Here is a 21,790-nt window from a genome sequence, read left to right on the forward strand (position 1 = left end):
AGTTTAGGTTTAAAATGTTGGGTGTAGGTTAACGTTAGGGTGCAGGTCCAGGGAGTTGATAAAAGTTTAGGTTATGAAGGTTGGGTGTAGGTCTAGGGTTTAGATAAAGTTTGGGTAAGAGTTTAGAATGTTGGGTGTAGGTTAAGGGTCTAGGGTGCAGGTCCAGGGAGTTAATAAAAGTTTAGGTTTAAAATGTTGGGTGTAGGTTAACGTTAGGGTGCAGGTCCAGGGAGTTGATTAAAGTTTAGGTTATGAAGGCTGGGTGTAGGTCTAGGGTGTAGAGAAAATTTGGATGAAGGTTTAGAATGTAGGGTGTAGGTTAAGAGTCTAGGATGCAGGTCCAGGGAGTTGATACAAGTTTAGGTTTAGAGTGTTGGGTGTAGGTCTACAGCATAGATTAAAGTTTGGGTGAAGGTTTAGAATGTTGGGTGTAGGTTAACTGATTAGGATACAGGTCTAGGACCCAATAAAAGTTTGGGTGAACGTTAACAGATTAGAGTGCAGGTTTAGTTGATAAAAGTTTAGGTTATGTAGGTTGGGTGTAGGTCTAGGGCGTAGATAAAGTTTGGGTAAGGGTTTAGAATCTAGGGTGTAGGTTTAGCATGTAGGGTGTAGGTTAAGAGTCTTGGGTGCAGGCCTAGGAAATTGATATGTTTAGGTTTAGAATGTTGGGTGTAGGTTAATATAAGGGTGCAGGTCCAGGGAGTGGATGAAAGATTGGCTTTAAAATGTCGGGTGTAGGTCTAGGGTGTAGATAAAAGTTTAGGTTTAGAATGCTGTGTGTAGATCTAGGGTGTAGATAAAAGTTTGGGTAAAGATTTAGAATGTTAGGTGTAGGTTAAAAGATTAGGGGCAGGTCTAGGAGTCAGTAAAATTTTGGGTCAAGGTTTAGAATGTAGGGTGTAAAAGTTTAGGGTACAGGTCTAGGGAGTCAATTAAAGTTTAGGTTTAAAATGTAGGGTGTAAGTCTAGGGCAGGGATGGGCAACTTTGGTCCTAGTGGGCCACTATCCTGCAGGGTTTAGCTCAAACGCACCTGAACAAGCTAATCAATGTCTTCCTGATCACTAGAAAGCTACAGGCAGGTGAGGTGTGTTTGGTTAGGGTTGGAACTAAAAACTGCAGGACAGTGGCCCTTCAGGACTAAAGTTGCCCATCACTGGTCTAGAGTGTAGGTAAAAGTTTGAGTGAAGGTTTAAAATGTTGGGTGTAGGTTACCAGATTAAGGTAAAGGTCTAGGGTGTAGATAAAGTTTTTAAAATGTTGGGTGTAGGTCTATGGTGCAATTAAAAGTTTGAGTGAAGGTTTACAATGTTGGGTGTAGGTTAACAGTTTAGGATGGAGGTCTGGGGAGTAGACCTAAAGTAAAGTTTAAGTATAGAATATTGGGTGTAGGTCTAGGGTGTAGTTTAAAGTTTGTTTGAAGGTTTAGAATGTTGGGTATTGGGAGTAGGTCAAATTTAGGTAAATAATTCCGGGTTTACATTAAGAGTTTAGGTTTTAAGGCCAGGAGTCTTAGGAGTCTAAACTTTGCTGTTGAAGAGCTACCTTCCTGCAGTCTTCAGCTCCAAACGTGCTTCAACACACTAGCCTTACTTTCACGTAATCCTGAGCACCTTGATTAGCTGTTTGAATAGGACTGGAGCTAAAATCTGCATAATTGGTAGCCCTCCAGGAGCGTTATTGGCTACCCCTTTGTATGCATATGTAGGGGTTGGTTAAGGGTTTAAGGTGTAGGGTAAGAGGGTAAGGTTAACATGTGGGTCTCTATACACTCCAGGGAAGGTCATCATCAGGGAATTTCTTTTCATTGTTTGGAAAGAAATCTCTTCCAAACATGTCATCGCATTTGTCTGGGTACAACAAAAACCCGCTGAATGTGCTGCTGCCCTCGCTGCCGGTGAACATGCCATTAGTGTTGGTGTCTTTCACCTGCAGCCACACCCAGTCACCCTGGCTCAGACTCATCACCACCTGCTGAGAGGCGGTGTTCATTTCCACTGGTGTAGTTGTCCTCACCACGGCCTCGAAGTTGTGGAAGAGTCCGACCTTTATCATACGTGTGGACACTTGCAGATGGTAGCTAAACACGTAGGTTCCGTTAACTGGAGCGGTGTAGACACCGTTATCAGGGTTGTAGTTCTGGTTTAAGTTGGAGATGATGCGTTTGAAAGGCACTGGGCGGCTCGGTGAAGGAAAGGAGGTCAGTAAAGCGGCGGAGAAACCAGATTGCACGGTGGGTGAACAAGGTCCGGGTATACCAGTCATTCCCATATCTCCCTGATCCCCTTTAGATCCTGTGGCTCCAGTCGGACCCTGCGGCCCTGTCAGGCCAATGTCTCCCTTCTCACCCTTTTCACCTGTTTGACCCTGGGCTCCTGGAGCCCCATCCTCACAATCGCACAGGCCTTGTGGACCTTGGTCACCCTTGTCCCCTGGTACACCTGGAACGCCACGCTCCCCTGCTACACCCGGATCACCCTTTAACCCTTTGGGACCAGGTTCTCCATTCAGCCCAGGTAACCCTCGTGCACCTGCAGGGCCGGGAAGACCCGGTTCGCCTGCCGGCCCTGGTATGGGCTCACAGGTTTCCGGGCACTGACCGTCCTCTCCCTTTGGACCCTGGTCTCCCACTGGACCGTCCACACCACGGTCACCCTTCTCGCCTGAGAAGCAGATATACAAACATGGTCACCAAGGGCCATGTTAGGCATTGTGTGTATGTAAATTGTAATACATTAGGGAAGAGTCACTGACCTTTGAATCCCCTGTCTCCCTTCGGCCCCGAAGCTCCAAGAGGACCAACGTCGCCCTTATCTCCTGCTTCGCCTTTCTCACCTGTGGGTGTGTGAAGTACGTTACTACCGCAGCTCACTCAAGCTAAAACTAGAACTAACTAGAGGTAAAATGCATAGTATGATACTTGTTAAGGCTTACCCTTTATGCCAGGACGTCCTGTGAATCCTGGACGGCCAGGAAGCCCAGTTAGGCCTCTATGACCTGGACTACCAGGAACTCCTGTGAGTAGCAGATTCAGTCAGTAAAACGTATAAGCGTAAACAACGAACAGAGTATGAGAAAAATGCTGTGAAGTTTGTACCTGGCAGTCCACGGTCGCCTCTGTCTCCTTTCTGGCCTCGGTTTCCGGAGCAAGCGGAACAGATACAGAACCAGGGAACCTGGTCGGCTGTGGGTGGAACTGGAGCCTCCAGAATCATCTGACAATAGGATAAATCTGGCTCTACGGATCCCCCCTGCGTCACGTTGTCAGTGGGCAATAACCCTAGTTCAGTTGCACGGAATTCGGGAGGGATAGCACACTGGCCTAAAGACAAAAAAAACAACACCCCCAGGATACTCCTCATGTCCTGTAAACAAAATCGTAGAGTTAAATCTAATTACAAAATACCTTTAAAAACGCTGGGTGGTTTTACAATTAAGAGAATGCTTTTTCAGACTTTCTACTTTAAAATTGCATGTTGTGAAATATAACAACTAGCAACTTCCAGTGATAAATGTACCCATTTTGAAATGTGAAAAAAAGCATAATATAGGAATTTGAAATGCTAAACTAAAACACAATTTTTTTTAATGCTATTTAGCATTTTGTTTTTATTCTGTATGTCATTTTTATCAATTAACAGCAGTTAGATAAGACGGATTGATATAACAATCACCCACCATGTTCCAGTGATGCAGCATCTCGCTCTTCCTTAGTCCAAGTTAAGTGTGTGAATAAATCTCTGATGTCCTGATGAACTACGCTTATATACTCGCACCTGCGTGAGTGTGTTTGTGTGCATTTGACTGCAGGGAGTTGGACTTTTCTCTCTCTCCATTCTCTGTGACCTCATTAGGCCAGAATATCATGAGTAATAATATAGTAGAGGAAAAAACTGGAGAAAGCTTCTGCCTTTGTGTGTGTGACACAGCAGTGTGAGAGCAGGCGCGGCTCCGTCAGGACTGTAACAGGAGAGAGTTGATGCGTCTCTGGAGATGATTTATAATACAGGGAAGCATGGGAACACGGCAGGCCTCCGACCCGATCCGGGTCAGATCTCTCGCACACACAAACACGGAGGATTCTCTTACTGTAAGAGCCAGTCAACAGAATATGTAACGAGTAATACCTAGAATATCTTATCACAGATCTGTGAAGAGTATAATGCAGCAGTACATTTGTTAGTTTAATCCTTTATTTTGACAGCTATAGCGCCACACTGAATTTATGTAAGAGTGATGGCTGTACTATTTATTTATTTTTTACAGAATAGCTTATAAAAGGCCAAAAAAACTCTCATCCCTTAAGAACAGTTTGTTGTTCCCACTGCAATTTTGACTTCCATTTTGAATGCCTTAATGCAAAGGTTAAGTTTGTTTTTATTCTGAGGGGCAGCTAAACTATTCCTTTTAGACACATTCCTTTATTCCTTAAGCTTGTGTTCAAAAACAGTTTGGTTTCCATGCTTTTTGCCAAAAAATGGAAAGAACTACAGTGCCGAAAGTATTCATACCCCTTCATTTTCTTCACATTTAGTTACGTTGATACCTTACGTTAAACTGTTTTAAAAAACTCCCCCCCCCCCCCCCCACATCAATCTGCACCCCATACACCATAATGGCAAAACAAAAAAACAAGTTTTTAACATCTTTGCAAATTTATTCAAAATAAAAAACTTAATGATTCTGTTGCATAAGTATTCATACCCTTATCTGGGAAAGTTTAAATTAAGCTCAAAAGTATTCATATTGCTTGTAGATGTTGCTAGACTTCGAGTGAAGTTAACCTCTGGCAAATTCAATTGAATGGGTATGATTTGGCTAAAAATGCATGTGAAAGCAAAATGCAAATCAGAGCCTAGAGCTCAGAGACAGGATTGCATCAAGCCACAGACCAGGGGAAGACTTCAGAAAAAATTCTGCTGCATTGAAGGTTCACAGAAGCATGTAGTCTCCGTTACCCTTAACGGAAGAATAGAAGAAGTGAAACAACCACGTCTTCCTAGAGCTGGCCTCCTGGACAAACTGAACAATTGTTGGAGAAGGACCTTGTGGTGACCAAGAACCTGATGGTCACTCTAGTTGAGCTCAATGCTCATATGCAGATGAGAGAAATTTACAGAAGGACAAACATCATTGCAATACTCTGATCTGGGTTTTAAGGTGGTGTGGCAAGACCTAATTCTCTCCTCAGTGAAGACACATGAAAACACACTTGGAATTGGCAAAAAAGCAGGACACTCAGACTGAGAGAAACAAGATTCTGTGGTCTGATGAACCTCATTTCCAAGCATCATGTTTGAATGAAACCAGGCACTGCTCATCACCTGCAGAGTACCATCCCAAAAGTAAAGTGTGCTGGTAGCAGCCTCATGCTGTGGGGCTGTTTTTCAGTGACATGGACTGAGGGTCTTGTTAGAGTAGAAGGAAAACTCAATGCACCAAAATATTGAGCCTTAATGAAAATCCAGTCCAGAGCATTCTTCAGACTGTGCAGAAGGTTCACCTTCCAGCATGACAATGGCCCTAAGCACACAGCAAGAAACAACTCTGTGAATGTCCTTGAGTGGCCCAGCCACAGCCTGGGCTTGAATCCATTCAGACATTTCTGGAGAAACCTGAAAATATCTGCCAGAGCCCATCCAAGCTGACAGAGCTTGAGAGGTGAAGAGATGAGGGAAAAAAAAGGCAGATAACTGCCAAATGTTACATTTACATTTAGTCATTAAGCAGATGCTTTTGTCCAAAGCGACTTACAAATGAGGACAATGGAAGCAATCAAAATCAACAAAAGAGCAATGCTATGAATGCTTCTAAAAGAAAAGAGCAAGCTAGTGTTTTCTTTTTTGTGTATTAATTGTAAAATAAGTAAAAAGACAAAAGATATAAAAGAATAGAGAATTTTTTTAAAGAATGAAATAGAAATATAATAGAGAGTGCTAGAGTTAGAGGGTCTAATAAAGACGGAAGAGTTGTGCTTTTTGCCGATTCTTGAAGATGCTAAGGACTGAATTGGGCAGGTTATTCCAACTAGAGGGAACATTTAAGGTAAAAGTCCATGAAAGTGATTTTGTGCCTCTTTAGGATGGCACAATAATGCGCTGTTCACATGCAGAACACAAGCTTCTAGAGGGCACATAAGTCTGAAGTAATGAATTTAGGTAAAGGGGTGCTGTGCCAATGGTATTTTTGTAAGCAAACATTAATGCCTTGAAATTTATGCAAGCAGCTATTGGTAGTCAGTGCAAACTGATGAACAGAGGTGTGACATGCATTCTTTTCGGCTTGTTGAAAATTAATCTTGCAGCTGCATTCTGGAGCAATTGTAAAGGTTTGATAGAACTAGCTGGAAGGCCTGCAAAGAGAGCATTGCAATAGTCCAGGTCCAGTCTGGACAGAACAAGAGATTGAACTAGAAGTTGTGAAGCATGTTCTGAAAGAAAGGACCTGGTTTTCCTGATGTTGAATAAAGCAAATCTGCAGGACCAGGCAGTTTTAGCAATGTTGTGTAAGAAAGTCAGCTGATCATCAATCACAACCCCAAGCTTTCTGGCTGTTTTTGAAGGAGTTATGGTTGATGTGTCTGACTGGATGATGAAACGATGGGTTTGATGGAAACACAAGCAGGGTTTAGTTGAAGGTGATGGCCCTTCATCCAGCAAGAAATGTCTGTTAGACAAGCTCTGACCTGAGCAGCTATCGTCAGATCATCAGGATGGAATGAGAGGTAGAGTTGAGTGTCATCAGCATAGCAGTGATATAAAAAGCCATATTTTTTGATGACAGAACCTAGTGATGCCATGTAGACAGAGAAGAGAAGTGGACCAAGAACAGAGCCCTGAGGCACTCCAGTAGTTAGAAGTTGCGACTTGGATACTGCACCTCACCTCTCCAAGATACCTTGAAGAACCTAATGTTGATGTGCAAGTTCTGATTACTTATGCAATCTACTTATACACTTACTGTACTAATACATTTAGGAAGTTGTGACAATTCTGTTTTTGCTCTGTCATTATGGTGCATAGATTGATGTGAAAAAGTATAACATACCTGTAAGGCAGCAAACATAGCAAAACATGAAAAAAGCGAGTTTTGAATACTTTTGCAAGGCACTGGATAGCTTGCCATAAAATATGTGGGAAATTTAAGACTTCTTTGGCTTTTTTTGTCTTTGTCATTTCAATTGTGTTAGAGGTCAATTTGACCTAGGGCCACACAATTATGACAAAAACCTTAATTGTCGATTTTTCCCTTGAAATTTTAATTGCGATGATTATTTAAGATGATCACAATTCACACTGATTGATGTTTTAAATAGCTTTATACCATTGTTTGAAGCAACTGCATGCCGTAATTTTATATAACAATAAAAAACAAGCTGAAAACACTGTTCCTGAAATACTTTTATGGCTATTCTCATTGCCACAAATGTCAACGATACATTGGCTTGTTTTTTTTTTTTCAATAAAAAAAGTGAAAACATGCAATTTTCATGTTAATTGTTAATGCTTTTATCATGGTATACAGTGTTATCATGATATTGAAATTTATTTGCAAAGTGGTGTCACAATACAGTATAACAGGGGTTAATAACTGTTTTCTTATAACAAAAATAACTGAACATTTAAATACAATAAATACGCAATTTTTCTTTAAAAGTTAAAGTTAAAAAGTAAACTAAAATTACACAGATTAAAATGCAAAAGAATTATAAAGACCAATAGGTATCACTTTCTTCACAATGAGCAATAGCTACATTTGCTACATAAGTTATTAATATTTGTTAAAAAAAAAATACAACTCTTAGTTCATGTTAGCTCATTAAATAACACAGTTGCAACTTTTGACTTTAACAATTTGTTATTAAATATTGTAATTACCCAAGATTAATGAATGTTTAGGAGATTTTTTTTCCTAATTTGACCCATATATTTTTATGCTCAAAATGAGCTGCACAGACACAAAATTTAAAAATGTTTTTGTCATGACTGCTTGCTTTTTCTCAAACCCTTGTTGAGGGTAAAATGGGTTTCTTCCTTGAAGACGCTGGAGACAACAATAGAAATCAACGGGAATTCCCCTTGTAAATTAGCTTAGGAAACATGCATCCTTTGTGCCTGATCTAAATCAGATTCACTCGACTAAAATGAGCTAGATATCACATTGTTGTAAAAGTGGCCAAAACCCCTCTAAAACCAGCCTGCTGACCAGCTATGACCAGCTAAAACCAGCCAACCAGCCTACGATAGGAATTGAAGAACTTTGCAATATTAACACTATAAATTAACTGAGATTAATTAAAGTTAAAAGTAAACTGAGTTAAAGAGCAACACTTTTATCTTACACTGAAAAAACTCTGTTGAAACAGTTTTCATTTAGAAATTTACAAATAAGTACAAATAAATACTAAGTAACAATGAATTAAGCATGAAATGTTGAAGTAAAGTGACTGAAATGGTGTTTTCTTGTAAAACTTCCTCTAGTAATCTTTTACAGGTAGTTTCACAACAAAAATAATGTTGCAACATTAACATTCTTTCGTTACTTTGCAGCTGAATTGAAACAATCTGCATCGTTTAAAGTGCTTCATAAATAAATGTGACTTGACAGTAATTTCCGGACACACATCCATCCATCCAATGTCCACAAGACATTTTTTTAACTTAATAATGTTGCTTCTGGTCCAAAAAAAATCAGTCCATAATTCATAATAACACTTCTTCCGTTTAAAGTTGTCCTCTTACATCGGAATGTGACTTTTTCCTTATATATAATGCTTGAACTCTTCTCTTCTGATTCAGACAAGATGACATTTTCATAGGTGTTCCAACAGTGTTTCAGAAACACAAAGTGGCTGTTTTAAACATTGTATCTTGTTTTAATATTTTTAAAGGTACAAAATTATTTTTGATTGAAAGTGTGCGTGTGCTATCTTTTATATTACAAAATATAATAATAAAATATATTATGCTTCTTTTTTTGTAATCTAATGCAATCCCAGTTTGCAAATGTGTGACTCTGTGTCATAAGTGGCACTGGTATATTTGTAGCAATAGCCAAAAATACATTGTATGAGTTTTTATTTTATGTCAAAAAAGTCATTAGGATATTTAGTAAATTTCCTAGCATAAATATAGCAAAACGTATCTTTTAATTAGTAATGTGCATAGCCAAGAACTTAATTTGAACAGTTTTAAAGGTGATTTTCTCAACATTTAGATTTTTTTGCACCCTTAGATTTCAGATTTTCAAATAGTATCTCAGCCAAATATTGTCCTCTCCTAATAAACAATACATCAATGGAAAGCTCAGTTTTATGTATAAATCAAATTTCAAATTGCCCCTTATGATTGGTTTTGTGGTCCAGGGTCACATATGTGTTCAAATAAGTACAAATGAATGGTAAGTAACAATGAATTAAGCATGAAATGTTAAAGTAGAATGACTGAAATGGTGTTTTTTTGTAAAACTCTAGCTTTCACAAGTAGTTTCACAACAAAAATGTTGCATTTTGCAACATTCACATTGTTTATTACTGTGCAGCTGCATTGAAACGGCATTGTTTAAAGTGCTTTATAAACAAATGTGACTTGACAGTAATTCCCAGACAATAGTGGACATAAAAAGGTGTTTATGTAACAAATATCACATGTAACGTGTGCTAAAACACACAGGATCAGTTTCCGTCTCAATAAAGAGAGCGAAAAAGGTAAAGGTGTGTGTTTGTGAAAGAGAACTACTGAACGTGTTACTAAAGTCGATGCTGTGTTGTTTGGAAAGAATGTGTTATTATTTTAAAAGCAATGCATCCTAATGAGAGCTAGTGTGTGTGTTTCTGAGGAAGTATGCATTGGCAAGATGTGAAACTGGACACACAAACACAAACAAAGCCACAGCCGCTTCTTTACAGCACCGCCCAGCTCTTGACCCTGTTTCTACTGTCCTGCGCTTCTTTATACGGCTCTACTGTGTTTATTGTCCTTATGAGGAATTCCATTATGGCTGTATGTGCTGCAGAAGCCCTCAAAACCCATTAGGATCAAGTGTATTGCTACACAATCGGCAATCATCGCTGTATTTATTACATTAGGGTGTATATTTACGGGAAATGCACACACACTGGCTATTATATTCTCGCCTGTTCCATAACATCAGGTTGAACATTGTGCTGCAGGCTGTTGTGATTGCTTTTGTGATTTTAAATAAAAAATCCATCAATCTCCTGAAGAAACAGCTGAAGCTGTCTCAGATGGATCTATGCATGTGGATGCCGTCAAGCAAAATTTTGCATGATTTTAAAAACAATACATAAAGAGATAAAAAGAAGAGGAGGCACACTTCCTTGTAATGGGCAGTGAATGGGTGCCGTCAGAATTAAAGTTTAAACAGCTGATAAAAACATCACAATAGTAATCCACACAAATCCAGTCCATAAATTAACATCTCAAAAAGCCAAAAGATGCATGTTTGTAAGAAACAAATCCATTTTTAAGACATTTTTTAACTTAACAATGTTGCTTCTGAAAGTTGTCCTATTAAATCAAAATCTGACTTTGTGTTTATAAATGATGCTTGAACTCTGCATATTTTCCTTCTGATTCAGGCAAGACAACATTTTCATAGGTGTTTTGTGATTTTTATTCGGCAGTATATGTTCCAACAATGTTTCATAAACACAAAGTATCTTTTTTAAACACTGTATCTATTGTTTTAATATTTTTAAAGGTACAAAATTACTCTTAGTCTGAAAGTTTGCATGTGCTATCTTTCTTTAAAATATATTATGCTTATTTTTTTGTAATCTAATGCAACCCCAGACTGCAAATAAGTGACTCTGGAGCACAAAACCAGTCTTAAGTAGCACGCGCATATTTGTAGCAATTACATTGTATGGGTCAAAATGATTATTATTATTTATTTATTTTTTTTGTCTAAAAAATCATTAGGTATTTACTTAGTAAAAATCATGTTTAATTAAGATATTCTGTAAATTTTCTAGTATAAAAATATCAATATAAATGCAGGCTGCTGAGATTGCTATTGTGTTGCTATTGTTAAAACATCCATCAATCTCCAAACATTGAGTTGATCTTAAATGTAGCATTCCATCACTTGCTCACTAACGGATCCACTGCAGTGAATGGGTGCCGTCAGAATTAATGTTTAAACAGCTGATAACAACATCACAATAATCCACACCACTCCATAAATTAACATCTCGAAAAGCCAAACGATGCATGTTTATAAGAAATAAATCCATCTTTAAGACATTTTTTAACTTAACAATGTTGCTTCTGATCCAAAAAATCAGTCATAATCCATAATAACACTTCTTCCATTGAATGTTGTCCTCTTACATCAAAATGTGACTTTTTGCTTATAAATGATGCTTGAACTCTGTATAATTCTAATTTTAGACAAGATGACATTTTCATTGGTGTTTTGTGATTTTTAGTTGGTATGTTTCAACAATGTTTCAGAAACACAAAGTGACTTTTATTTTAAACACTGTATCTGTTGTTTTAATATTTTTAAAGGTACAAAATGATTTTAGTTTGAAAGTGTGTGTGTGTGTGTGCTACATTTCTTTAAAATATATTATGCTTATTTTTTTGTAATGTAATGCAATCCCAGTTTGCAAATAAGTGACTCTTGAGCACAAAACCAGTCCTAAATAGCACTGGTATATTTGTAGCAAAAGCCATTGTATGGGTCAAAATTACAGATTTTTATGTCAAAATCATTAGGATATTAAGTAAAGATCATGTTCCATGAAGATATTTTGTACATTTACTACCATAAATATATCAAAACTTAATTATTGATTAGTAATATGCATTGCTAAGAACGTCATGTGGACAATTTTAAAGGTGATTTTCTCAATATTTCGTTGTATCTCAGCCAAATATTGTCCTATTCTAACAAACCATACATCAATGGAAAGCTATTTTTATGTATCAATCAAATAAATTTCAAATTGACCCTTATGGTAGTTCTTGTAGTCCAGGGTCACATCTATGTTCTGATGTTTCTATTAATTTATGAAAACATTATTTCTGATGTTGAAAATGTTGAATTTAAAATTTTTGGAATGTTAAGGAAACATAAAATTGCATCATTTTGCAAACATTATAGGAATGTTACTTTTAAATCTTCTCCGAAAGTTCTAAATCAAGTAAAAAATGTTTTTTTAAAAGTCGAGCATAGAAACAAAGCTAGAAATCAAGCTAGAAAAATGCTAATTGTGATAAAATCATGCTAGCAACATGTTAATAAAATGTTAATCATGCTAACAACTTGCTAATCATACTAACAACATGCTAGCAACTTGCTAATCATATTAGAAACATGCTAGGAACAAGCTAGTTACATGCTAATTGTGATAAAATCATAATAGCTGCATGTTAATCATACTAGAAACATGCTAGTAACTTGTTAATCATGTTAGAAACATACTAGCAACTTGCTAATCAAGCTAGAAACATGTTCGCAACAAGCTAATTGTTATAAAATCAAGCTAACAACATGCAAATCATTTTAACAAGAGGTTAATAAAATGCTAATCATGTTAACAAAATGCTGGTAACCTGCTAATCATACTAGAAACATGCTAGCAATTTCCTTATCATGTTAGAAACATGCTAGCAACAAACTAGTAACATGCTAATTGTGATAAAATCATGCTAGCTGCATGCTAATCATGTTAGAAACTTGCTAATCATGCTAAAAACATGCTGCCGACTTGCTAATCATGCTAGGAACATGCTAGTAACTTGTTAATCATACTAACATAGTAGTAACTTGCTAATCATGCTAGATCATGCTAGCAACAAGCTAGTAACATACTAATGATGATAAAATCATGCTAGCTGCATGCTAATCATACTAGAAAAATGTTAGTAACTTGGTAATCATGTTAGAAACATGCTAGTAACTTGCTAATCATGTAAGAGACATGTTAGCAACTTGCTAATTATACTAGAAAAATGCTAGTAACTTGCTAATCATGTTAGAGACATGTTAGCAAATTGCTAATCATACTAGAAAAATGCTAGTAACTTGCTAATCATGTTAGAAACATGCTAGTAACTTGCTAATCATGTTAGAGACATGTTAGCAACTTGCTAATCAAAATGCTAGTAACTTGCTAATCATGTTAGAAACATGCTAGTAACTTGCTAATCATGTTAGAGACATGTTAGCAACTTGCTAATCACACTAGAAAAATGCTAGTAACTTGCTAATCATGTTAGAAACATGCTAGTAACTTGCTAATCATGTTAGAGACATGCTAGCGACTTGTTAATTGTGTTAAAAATATCTTAGTAACTTGCTAATCATGCTAGGAACATGCTAGGAACTTGTTTATCATACTAACATAGTAGTAACTTGCTAATCATGCTAGAACATGTTAGTAACATACTAATCATGATAAAATCATGCTAGCTGCATGCTAATCATACTAGAAAAATGCTAGTAACTTGCTAATCATGTTAGAAACATCTTAGTAACTTGCTAATCGTGCTACCAACATGCTAACAACTTGCTAATCATGCTAACAACATGCTGCCAACTTGTTAATCATATTAACATAGTAGTAACTTGCTAATTATGCTAGAAACATGCTAATTGTGATAAAATCATGCTAGCTGCATGCTAAGCATAGCAGAAACATGCTAACAACTTGTTAATCATACTAGAAACATGCTAGTAACTTGCTAACCATGCTAGGAACATGCTAATTGAGATAAAATCATGCTAGCAAAATGCTAATCAAACTTTAAGCTTTTAAAACTACTTTAAACGTCAAACTATTTCAGACCGAAAACCGTCAAACCTAAAATTTTAAAAGTAATTAATTAACTTTTTAAACTTTTTTGAACTTTAAAACTTAAAAAAAAACATCAAACCTAAAACGTTCTGGTCCGGCTTTCTCAAGCCAACTTAAAGTCTTTTTTATCTAGTTATATTATTTCGTCCATCTGCATTACCCCTGACATGTAAGGAGGATATATGTGCTCTTGTTTGTAAAATATGTTTTGTAATATTTTAAGGCTACTCATATACAGTCTCAGTTCCAACAGCTCGGTCCGGTAGGCGGCGCACGCTCTGCGCTTCTCCCGGCTGCAGTGTTCTGTCTGTCCGTGTGGCGGCGCTGTGAGGCCGGTCCCGCTGGAACACGTCTGTGAGTGTGAATCCCGGGGGCTGGAGCGCAGGATGGCGGCGGTCGGTGCTGCTGCTGCTGAGGCCGAATCGTCGGACAGCGAGCCGGAGCAAGAGCACGGGTCCCCGCAGAAACTCATTCGGAAGGTCTCCACGTCCGGTCAGATCCGGAGCAAGGTAATATATAACACGTGGGGGTTGTGTTCAATGTTGGTTTGCAAAGAGAAACGCGCTTCAGACCAAGCGGCCCGTCCGAGATCCGCGACATTTCCTACGTGTCCAGACCCTCCGGTTCCGACCGACACCGACACCGGTCGCGGAGACGAGCCGCGTGTGAATGTAACGGTACCGCGCGGGTCTGTGATGAGCGGGGCTGTGCGCGCGCGTGTTCGGCTGGATTGCAACATTGTAACTGTTTGTTTGGAATCTGAGAGTTGGAAAATGAAACACTGTAACATTTGCAGCTCAATGAAAGCGCCGCGGTTACATTGAAACAAATTCCCTTACAAAAAATGACTATACTTTCTGCCGCAGTACAATTGCTGCAGTTATTTTACTATAGTTAAACTGGTAAAAATAGAGACATAAATAATATTAAAAATAGAAAATACATAAACAATTATTTTTAGAAATTGCATATTAAACTATTATAAATAATATAGTAAAATAAATGCAAATATATCTTATTTTAGTGGCTGGCATGGTTTACTTTTTTAGGGCAGCATGTCTATCTGTCCCTCTGTCTGTCTTTCTTTCAGCCGGTTCATTTTACAAGCTCAAACCTTACAAAAATTCCCTTTGGTATGTCTGTATATCATAATTAGCAATTATTATTTAAAAATGTGGTCAACCTCCACTCATCAAAAAGTATATGTAAAGTGAAATAAGCTTTTTGTTGGAGATTTAATGTATTTTTATGGTATTTTTAACACATGCTGTGTAGCCTAAAGCTTTAAGATAAGGTTTTATTATGAGTTATCACTATTCACACTTATTAAAAACCAGTGCGATCAGAATCATACTAAAGATTTTTTTTTTCACATTTTAAGCTTGTTCCGTTACTGATAAACATCGAAACATAAGATGAAGCGATAAAGAATATGAAAACTACTATTTGCAGAATTCACTTCCTGAAAGCTTAATCTTTTTTTTTTATTTAGTGCATTCTAGTATATTGGATCTGGTTTTGAGAATGCAAAATACAAAAAAAGTCTTGAAAATAAACCATCAAAATCATGTTTTGGCTCTTTATAATTATCAGCTGCTTTCTTTGTGAATTAATTTTAGATTTGTGGCTATGCTTAGAATTTTTGTTGTTGTTGCAAATATCATTAGCTGTGATGAAAAGCATTGCATATATGAGAGATCTTCGCTGACAAAGGCTCAAAAGCCTGTGTGTATCCGGTTAGTGAGATCACATGCTAGATATGTGAGATGATGCTCTGTTGCTCAGGACAGACCGGAGATGATCTGTGTTTGCATCATTTATATGCTCTTATGGTGTCTGTGATTTATTGTTTAATATCTTTCACCTAGAAAACTAACCGGTGTTGTTTGCTCATGCTGAAGGGCAATTCACAGCCAGCGTTTGTGGAAAGCGCTTATGAGTGATTACTGGAAAAAGCGTTGTTTTTTCACAAACTGGTTTTAGTTTTGAGATTTCAATAACATTTTTTCTTTCAGACTAGTGGAAAGAAACAGACAAAAATACACATTTGTTACCCAGGACCACAAAACCATAGGGGTGATTTTTTTAAAACTGAATAAATAAGCTTTCCTTTAATGTATGGATCGTTCTAAATATTGAGAAAATGGCTCTTAGTTCTTAGCAATGCATATTAATAATCAAAAATGAAGTTTTGAAATGTTTATGGTAGGAAATTTACAAAGTGTCGACATGGAACATTATTTTAACTTAACATCCTAATAATTTTTGGCATAAAAGAAAGATCATTTTGACCCATACAATGTTGGCTATTGCTACAAATATACCACCCACGCTACTTATTATTGGTTTTGTGGTCCAGGGTTACATTTAAGTGTATTTTGTTACATATGCATCTGTACATTTCAAATGCAATACATAATTTTAAAAGCTGTCTTGACAAAACAATTTTTTAATTCACTTTAGTAGTATTTGCATACACCAAAACTTTTTTTTTCCTGTCTATATTCTGAAGGTTTTCACTGAGGCGTTTGTTTATATATAATTCTTAGTTAATCTTACTTTTTATAACATTTTATTGCTAAAACATAGTGTAAATCTATTTTTTTCTGCATGTTTACAGTATTTCCTGATTTATTCAGCCATTCAAATTGAAATCCACAATCCCTTTTGTAAAAAAAAAAAAAAAAACCTTTAAATCTAATATGTCAACAAAATTTTATTTATTTATGCTCTGGATATATATTCAAATTTCTGCATATATGTGACCCTGGACCACAAAACCAGTCATAAGGTTAAATTTTACAAAACTGAGATGTATACATCATATGAAAGCTCAATAAATAAGCTTTCTATTGATGTATGGTTTGTTAGGATAGGACAATATTTGGCCGAGATACAACTATTTGAAAATCTGGAATCTGAGGATGCAAAAAAATCAAAATACTGAGAAAATCACCTTTAAAGTTGTCCAAATTAGGTTCTTAACATTGCATATTACTAATCAAAAATTACATTTTGATATATTTATAGTAGGAATTTTACAAAAAATCTTCATGGAACATGATCTTTACTTAATTTCCTAATGATTTTTGGCATAAAAGAAAAATCAGTAATTTTGACCCATACCATGTATTTTTGGCTATTGCTACAAATATACCCCAGCGACTTAAGACTGGTTTTGTGGTCCAGGGTCACATATAACATAACAAAATGCTTATTTCAAAAAACGTGTAATACAAAACAAATGTCTAGCAGGGTAACAAATCATTTTAATTTAAAACAATTACGTTATGTACCTGTTATTATATGCACAGCCCAAAAAAGAAAAAAAAAAAGTTACACACCCTTATTACAAAACAAAAGGTGAAATTTAGCTCAGTGTCCAAATTAAGAGGGTCAAAGATGTCCTATTTTTACACAAGAATATGTGTATATACTGTGTACATTTATTATGTGTATATATAAATACACATGCATAGATTTATTTAAGAAAAAAATATGTTTATATTTTATATATATGTATATGTAATATTAACTATATGAATAAAAATATATCTATGGAAATAGATGTAAATATTTTCATAATATACACTGTGTGTGTGTGTGTGTGTATTTATATATGCATGATAAATATACACAGTACACATGCATATATTACGTAAACAAAAACTTTTATTTTGGATGCAATTAATTTGGATTAATGCTTTGCCTGGTATTAATTAAATAAAATTTCTAAAAAAAGATATTTTATATACTTTGAAAGCATATTAAATGCAAGCAAAGTGTCTACTTTAATTTTTCAAATAACGTTGGTAAAAAAAAAGATGAAATAATGTTCCATCATCTTTCAGCACAACAGAAATATAAAAAAGAAAAAATTAAACATCTGAATTAAATGCAAGCAGTAATACTGCAAAATTTAAACATTCTTATTACAAAACAAAACTAAGGTGAAATTTAGCTCATTGTCCAATTTAAGTGGGTCAAAGACGTCCAGTTTTGGTGTTTGCAATAAATGTAATGCCGGGCCAAAAGTTAATCGCGATTAGTCGCTTAAAAAAAGTTTAATAAAAGTTTTTGTTTACACAATATCTGTGTGTACACTGTGTATATTTATTATTTATATATAAATACACACACATGCACAGATTTATATTTTAAATATTTTTTATATAATATTAACTATATGAATAAAAATATATCTATGGAAATTCATGTGTGTGTGTTTATATATGCATAATACATATGCACAGTACACATGCATATATTACGTAAACAAAAACTTTTATTGTGTATGCAATTCATTTTGATTTATTTTTCCTGGCTTTAATTAAATAAAATTTACAAAAGTGATTCTGTATAGATAGAAATCATATTAAATACAAGCAAGTGTCTGCTTGAATAGCTTTTGTGTAAAAAAGGATAAAATAATGTTTAATCATCATTTAACGCAGCAGAAATATTTATATAAAAATAAAGCAACATGCTTCTTCTGACTTGGTTAAAATATATAAAATTATATAATAACTAAATGAACTACAGTTTTATTAAATTTAAATTATTGTTTTAAATGATTGCTGACACATAGGTGGTTTAAAGGAAAGTAGCAGATATTAAATTTAAATGAGCAATGATTTATTTTATGAGGGCTGTGATCCTTAAGTAGGTTCTTAAGTAGATCATTAATGATTCTTGATCTAAATTTGACTAGATTTTTATCTGAAATATTGTTACACTGATTGACATTTTAATGGCTGCTGTCAGTATATCATGGTAAAAATGTATCATTATTTTTGCTAAGAAATGTTTTAAATTAAACTAAACACATTCTAATCTAATGTATGGATAAAAGTTTTGGCAACACTACCTACATTAGTTAACATGAACTAAGAATAAACAATACTATTTATTAATGCACTATAAATATCACAAGTTGTGTTTGTTAACGCACTGTGAACTGACATGAACAAAAAATGAACAATGACTGTATTTTTATAAACTAACAATAACGATGATTAATAAACAAATGCAATACATGCATTGGAAATAATAATAATTAATGTAAGTCAAAGTCAACTTTATTGTCAATTCTGCCACATGTACAGGACATACAGTGAATTGAAATTGCGTTACTCTCAGACCCATGGTGCACACAAGTAACATTAAATACAAAGGTAGAATTAAAAAAAATGAATAAATACAAATAAACATATAATATATAAAATGAAAAACACAAGAAGTAAGGGCACATGGTAGAGAGTGCAAACCATGTAAACAATATAGTGCATATATTGATGCTTCAAAACCCTATTTAGTCTTTGACCCGAGTGTTTAGGCACCAGACATAGACATGTGAGTAAATGATGACATGGTTTGTTATTTTTAGGCGCGGTATTCCTTGAAGTCTCCGGGAAGTATGCTTGTCTAGAGATGCATTAGTTAAGGTAACAGTAATGCGTGGGTGGCCAGAGGCTCTGCTGCAACATGCCCGGCCTGTAAATGCCGCTCTAGGCTGAATTCTGAGAAGCGGAAGCCGTGTCTCGCCGCTGAACTGTCATCACGTCTGTTTGCTGTGGTGGGGGGAGAAAGGAGAAAGGTCACGGTTCAGATCGGTCACGGGCTCTTTGAGTCTGATCAGACAGAGGTGAGATAAAAGCTCTCGCTCCAAACAGCCACGGCAGTAACCGCAGGCATCTGTCCTCTGAAAGGTCACGCTTGACCAGCGGGCGCTTCGTTGGTAGTCATTTCAGAGCAGTATTTGTTTCAGAGGTTTACTGAAAAGCATCTTTGTAGTGCTGTGAATCTTTGTTTAAACGACAAATTGATTCGTTTCATGATTCACAGGATTATTTAAAAGCTTCACCGAAATTCTTTAAATGCTTAGTTGGGGGAAAATTACACTGCAGCCTTTATGGTGTCAGTTAGGGATGCACCGAAATGAAAATTCTTGGCCAAAGCCGAACAAAATGAAAGGGGTCATCGGATTCAAAACTTACTTACAACCACCCTTCAATGATAAAAATCCACCCAGTGGTATTTTTTTTTTATCTTTAGAAGTAATATCCCCATTTTAAAATCAGCTCATTCTCAGCTTCTTGTGGGTGTGACGACACACAGACAGAGGCCCCTCCCATGATAGTTGATTGACACGAGCGCCTTACCTTAGACCCGCCCCCACCGAGCTGAAACAGTCCAACTCAGTTCACCATTGTGTGACTCGGGTGCAGAGGAAGACTCTAATTGAGTGATTGAGGTGCTCTGTTGTTGGATGTAATAATGAACATAGCAGTGTTCATTTAAAGGTTGTATCAGCGATTTCAAGCCTGAAACATAAAGTGTCAAATTCAGCTTACCTTTCTTCACGATCCGCTCGCTGCCTGCCCCATAAATCGACTGTAAAAAAAAACGCGTCTCTCTGGTCAGCCTAGGGTCCGAGATATGCCAAAAAAACAATCGGTGCTACCAACCTTTTCACAGGAAAACAAACAGTGTTCCAACCACCGTCAGGGGGGGTTTTGCGTGGATTAGTTGATAGCACCGATTGTTTTTTTGGCATTTTTCGGACCCTAGGCTGACCAGAGAGACGCGGTTTTTTTTACAGTCGATTTATGGGGCAGGCAGCGAGCGGATCGTGAAGAAAGGTCAGCTGAATTTGACACTTTGTTTTAGGCTTGAAATCGCTGATACAACCTTTAATCCCGACATCTGAGCCAGGATTAATGTTACTTTCGTTTTTGAAAAGAAAGCTCCGATCCCGATCCACATATGCGTCTATGTTTGTGTGAATCATTCCTGATGCAGCTTCACCCGCAGCAGAAGTGACTATAAGGGTTTTTTATGCAAATTTGCAAATGGCCTTTCTTAATAAGGTGCTTGTAGGCAAGTTTCGCAGCTAAATGCTGTAAAGTAAACATTACGGCTTTTCATCCCATGTCAGAGAGGGGCGGGGCGAGCAGAGCTCATTAGCATTTAAAGGAACATGATTTTAACAAGGTAAAAAGAGTGTTTTTTTTACATTACCATTAAGAATTTTTAACCAAAGTATGTTATAGACTTCTCATTAAGACCCTAAAGAATCATATCAACTTGTGGAAAGTGGGCATCTGATGACCCCTTTAAAGGGATGGTTCGGAGTAGAATTGACTTCATTGCTATGCACTCCGAAGCCCATGTAAATACCTCATCCAAAGTTTTTTTTTTTTACCTTAGTCGAACATTTATGGAGATATTATAGTTTTTCGAATTGCTTGTTACAGGAGTGAATGGTACATGTGATGTATCTCGTAAATTGCACCACTAAACGTGCAAGTAATCTTACCAAACTTGTACAGTAGTGTAAATAGGTTATATACCACCATGAGTGTTTTAAAAACACGTTTTACCCGAGAACTACTAGTCTCAAAAACTACAAGTCGACTTTTGGTTTGAAAAAAGCACGTAAAAGTCCTCCTACTACATCTGTGTGCATGTCAACTTGTAGGAGGACTTTTACGTGCTTTTTTCAAACCAGGGAAGTGACGTCGACGTGTCGCCATTTGTAGTTTTTGAGACTAGTAGTTCTCGTGTAAAACGTGTTTTTAAAACACTCATGGTGGACTTACAAATGTTCTGATGCAGCGTTTTGTGAGTACATAACCTATTTACACTACTGTACAAGTTTGGTAAGATTACTTGCACGTTTAGTGGTGAAATTTACGAGATACATCACTTGTACCATTCACTCCTGTAACAAGCAATTCGAAAAACTCTAATATCTCCATAAATGTTCGACTAAGGTAAAAAAAAAAACTTCGGTTGGGTTATTTAGATGGGCTTCGGAGTGCATAGCAATGAAGTCAATTCTGCTCCAAACCATCCCTTTAAACACTCGTCTGAAGGTCGATTACAAAACATGGTTTTTTGTGTTTTTCACCATAGAGTTAATTAAAAAGCCAAATTGTGCTCTTTACAGTTTTGTGTT

At 36.3% G+C, this 21,790-nt stretch overlaps 1 protein-coding gene across 1 annotated transcript; it reads right to left on the reverse strand.

Moving 5' to 3' along the window:
- Positions 1–953: 953 nt before the first annotated feature.
- LOC141315904 (uncharacterized) lies at positions 954–14,302 on the reverse strand. The gene is made up of 6 exons (XM_073832743.1): positions 14,067–14,302; positions 3,928–4,090; positions 3,100–3,367; positions 2,937–3,017; positions 2,757–2,837; positions 954–2,665 (listed from the first exon to the last, which is right to left on the reverse strand). The coding sequence occupies exons 1-6, from the start codon at positions 14,300–14,302 to the stop codon at positions 1,767–1,769; spliced, it is 1,728 nt and encodes a 575-aa protein (XP_073688844.1). The 3' UTR covers positions 954–1,766.
- Positions 14,303–21,790: the final 7,488 nt, after the last annotated feature.

The sequence above is a fragment of the Garra rufa genome, unplaced genomic scaffold (assembly GCF_049309525.1).
Source record: "Garra rufa unplaced genomic scaffold, GarRuf1.0 hap1_unplaced_049, whole genome shotgun sequence".
NCBI lineage: Eukaryota > Metazoa > Chordata > Actinopteri > Cypriniformes > Cyprinidae > Garra > Garra rufa.

Excerpts from the sequence above, each read along its gene's own strand:
- LOC141315904 (XM_073832743.1), bottom strand. The coding sequence starts at position 14,302 with ATGAGTTTCTGCGGGGACCCGTGCTCTTGCTCCGGCTCGCTGTCCGAC. Across the intron at positions 3,368-3,927 it reads GCCTGCTCTCACACTGCTGT|GACATGAGGAGTATCCTGGG; the intron begins GTCACACACACA and ends TTTTGTTTACAG. Across the intron at positions 2,838-2,936 it reads AGGACGTCCTGGCATAAAGG|GTGAGAAAGGCGAAGCAGGA; the intron begins GTAAGCCTTAAC and ends ACACACCCACAG.